At 40.8% G+C, this 3,096-nt stretch overlaps 1 protein-coding gene across 1 annotated transcript in view; it reads right to left on the reverse strand.

Moving 5' to 3' along the window:
• SRPX (sushi repeat containing protein X-linked) overlaps positions 1-2,460 on the reverse strand; it is a 62,716-nt gene extending 60,256 nt beyond the window's left edge. The window contains 1 exon segment of the mRNA XM_077765139.1: positions 2,352-2,460. Within this exon segment, the coding sequence (XP_077621265.1) occupies positions 2,352-2,460 (109 nt within the window).
• Between the last annotated feature and the right edge of the window lie 636 nt (positions 2,461-3,096).

Raw genomic sequence — 3,096 nt, forward strand, 5'->3', positions numbered from 1 at the left:
ATAGGCCTAAGTTTGAAAGCCAAAAATGTGAGGGGAAAAATGCTGAATATCTGCATGATCCTGAGGCAGGGAAAGACTATTAAGCAAAACTTACCAACCATAACCTATAAAAGAAAATACTGCTCCACTTCACCACACTAAAATGTGAAAATTCTGGGGGCACCTGGGTGGTTCATTTAGTTAAGCATCTGACTTTGGCTCAGGTCATGATCTCATAGTTCATGANTGCAATAAGAGACACATGAACAAAGTTTAAAGACAAGTCCCAGACTGGGAGAAAATATTTGCAATACATATAATACAGAATTACTATCCAGGATATATAAGGAAAATAGTCCAAGGGAAAAACAAATGACCAATATAAACAAGTACTCCTGAATTTGAAGCAAATGGGACAAAATGTTAATAGGAAAGAATCTTGACCCTTACTAGTAATCAGGACAATATATATCAAGATACCAATTCACACTCATCAGATTGGCACAAATTTAACTGGCAAGGATGTGGTGATATGGGAACTCCCAAGTTCTTTTTTTAATATTAATTTTTGAAAGAGAGAGGGAGAGAGAGACAGACAAACAGACAGACACAAAGTATGAGCGGGGTAGAGGCAAAGAGAGAAGGAGACACAGAATCCAAAGCAGGCTCCAGGCTCTGAGCCGTCTGCACAGAGGCCGACACAGGCTCGAACTCATGAACTGTGGGGTCATGACCTGGGTCCAAGTCAGATGCTCAACCTACTGAACCACCCAGGAACCCTGGGAACTCTCAATTTCTGCTGGTGGAATACAACTGGTACAACTGGGGTAAANAAAACAATTGTATAATAAATAGCATTACTAGAGATAAATGGTGGTGTATTCAAATAATAGAAAACTGTAAAAGTTAAAATGAATGGCCTCAATCTACATGAAACAAGGTGGAATCTCAAACACGGAGATAGTGTTTGAGATAGTACGGATAGGATAGTACGGATAGTGAATAAAAGCAAGGTACGTAATAAATACGGTCTGTGATGTCAATTACATAACATTTTGAAATGCAAAGACTACTACTATATATTTTCCATAGATATTCAGTAAACTTATAATAGATTGGAGAATATATACATCGACTTCAGATTAGTGGTTTCCTCTGGGCAGGGAGGAGGAGGAAGGAACTCAAGAAATGCATACATAGGGGCCATCGAAATCCTATGTCTTAACAAAATCTAACGTAAATGTGGAGAAATGTGAATACCAGTTGAATCTAGATGGAGACTACTTTTCTGATGTTTGAAATACTTCATTATTTAAAAAAGGAAGACAGGAAAAGAAAGAAGTGGGGAAGATGGCTGGAAGAACATACTAGAAATCTCCAAACTCGGGCAGAATTCATGGGTGAAAATTCCCCCTTTTTTTCTATGCTTTCCAAGTGTTCTCCACTGAGCATTGTCATTACTTTAAAATTTCTAACAAAAACATACCAAACAATGCTAAAGACTAAAAATGGCGGATCGTGGTATTTAATATTTATTGTCCATTCCGCACCACTGCCAAGTCTTCACATCCTGAAGCCTTGATACACATCTAAAAGGACTGCCACACAGGCAAGTATAGGGCCAGCTGCCAGAACCGGGGCTCCTACACTCTGGGTTTTGAGTTTTCTCCATCTCCCCCTTCACCTGCACACGTGTAATTCCTACAGCGAGCTCTGACCCTGCTCGCTGCCTCCAGGGGTGTCCGGGGTAAACTGCACGTGTTGTTAAACCACTAGTTCAAGTCACGACCACAGGTTCAAGTCACAACCACAAGCTCAACTCAAGTGTCATTTGAAAAGTAGTAGATGTCTGCCTCAAGAGAAGAAACCTCCAGATTCCACTGTGACAACATCTTTATAATGAGCTAAAAGGAGACATAAAGTTGGTTCACAGGAGCACCCTGAATGCAGGGTGGGGTAAAGCAATCATTTTCTTCTCTTCATTTGTTTCTTTGGATGGCCGGCTCAAACCCAAAGCCAAGCGTTCTCACTACCGCTTTTACTTAAATTAGAGACTATAAGGCAGACATTTCAGATTATCTCAACATCTTGATAAGCAGCTCATTTACACTGGTCCATGCACCTCCACCTAGACCCCAACCCACCAATATCTCCCTCCCTAACACTGATAGGCGGCAAACAGCAAATGGCTTTGTGTACTGCAGTAACAAGTATGCCAGAGAAGAGGGGGCCCCGCAAAAGCAAGAAGAATCTGGGTTCACCAAAAGCTTCTGACTGTCGACCTGTCAGCCATTCTCCTCTTTCTTCTTGCTAAAAGACCCCCAAGTTGCATTCAGCAGCAGTGTGCCCTCCCCCAGAAGATGAACTATTACCGCCATAAGTCAGAAATTCCTCTGCCAATGACTGTTCCGAGGGTAGGCGTGAAACCCGGTAGTGGCCAAAGGCAAGTAAAAAGAAGTCTGATTTGAGGAAACGGGGCATATGGGAAAGATTACCTCCTCGATTAAAGAGAGAACTGCACAAGTAGAAAACTCTTTTGCCCTCTTTTCTCTCCTCCTGCTTTGGAAGCTACTGTGTAAGGATGAATGCCTAAAGCTATGGCAGCCATTCTGCAACCATGAGGCAAGATGTTGGGACTTCTAAAGATTTTCAGCTGAGTGGAAGGATCACGGAGACTCTGGGGTCTGTAATGACTTAATTGGCTACTAAATCAACTTAGACATCTTCCCTCCATACTTCTTGTTAGGTCAATAATAAATGTCCTTTCAATTTAAACTTCTTTGAATAGGATTGGTTATTACCTGTAGCTGAATGCATCCAAACTGAATGGAAAATTTACTCCTATTACTCATGGGGGATAAGAGAAGTGGAAAGAAAATAAATGGATATTAGCCATTCATCTCCAAAAGGGTCCAGTTTATATTCAGCCTAAACACATACATCAACTTTTATAAAAAATAATGACCGGTCTCCAAAATGAACATACTGAACAATACGGTGAGACCAAAGACGAATATGTTGTTGAGCAGATTTTACTTCTGAAATTTAATAAGCAGTAAAAGAGGTTCATACATTTTGGGGATGTTCTGCACGGTTACAATGAAAAGAAAGAAAGAA

Source organism: Crocuta crocuta, unplaced genomic scaffold (assembly GCF_008692635.1).
Source record: "Crocuta crocuta isolate KB4526 unplaced genomic scaffold, BGI_CrCroc_1.0 scaffold301, whole genome shotgun sequence".
Taxonomy (NCBI): domain Eukaryota; kingdom Metazoa; phylum Chordata; class Mammalia; order Carnivora; family Hyaenidae; genus Crocuta; species Crocuta crocuta.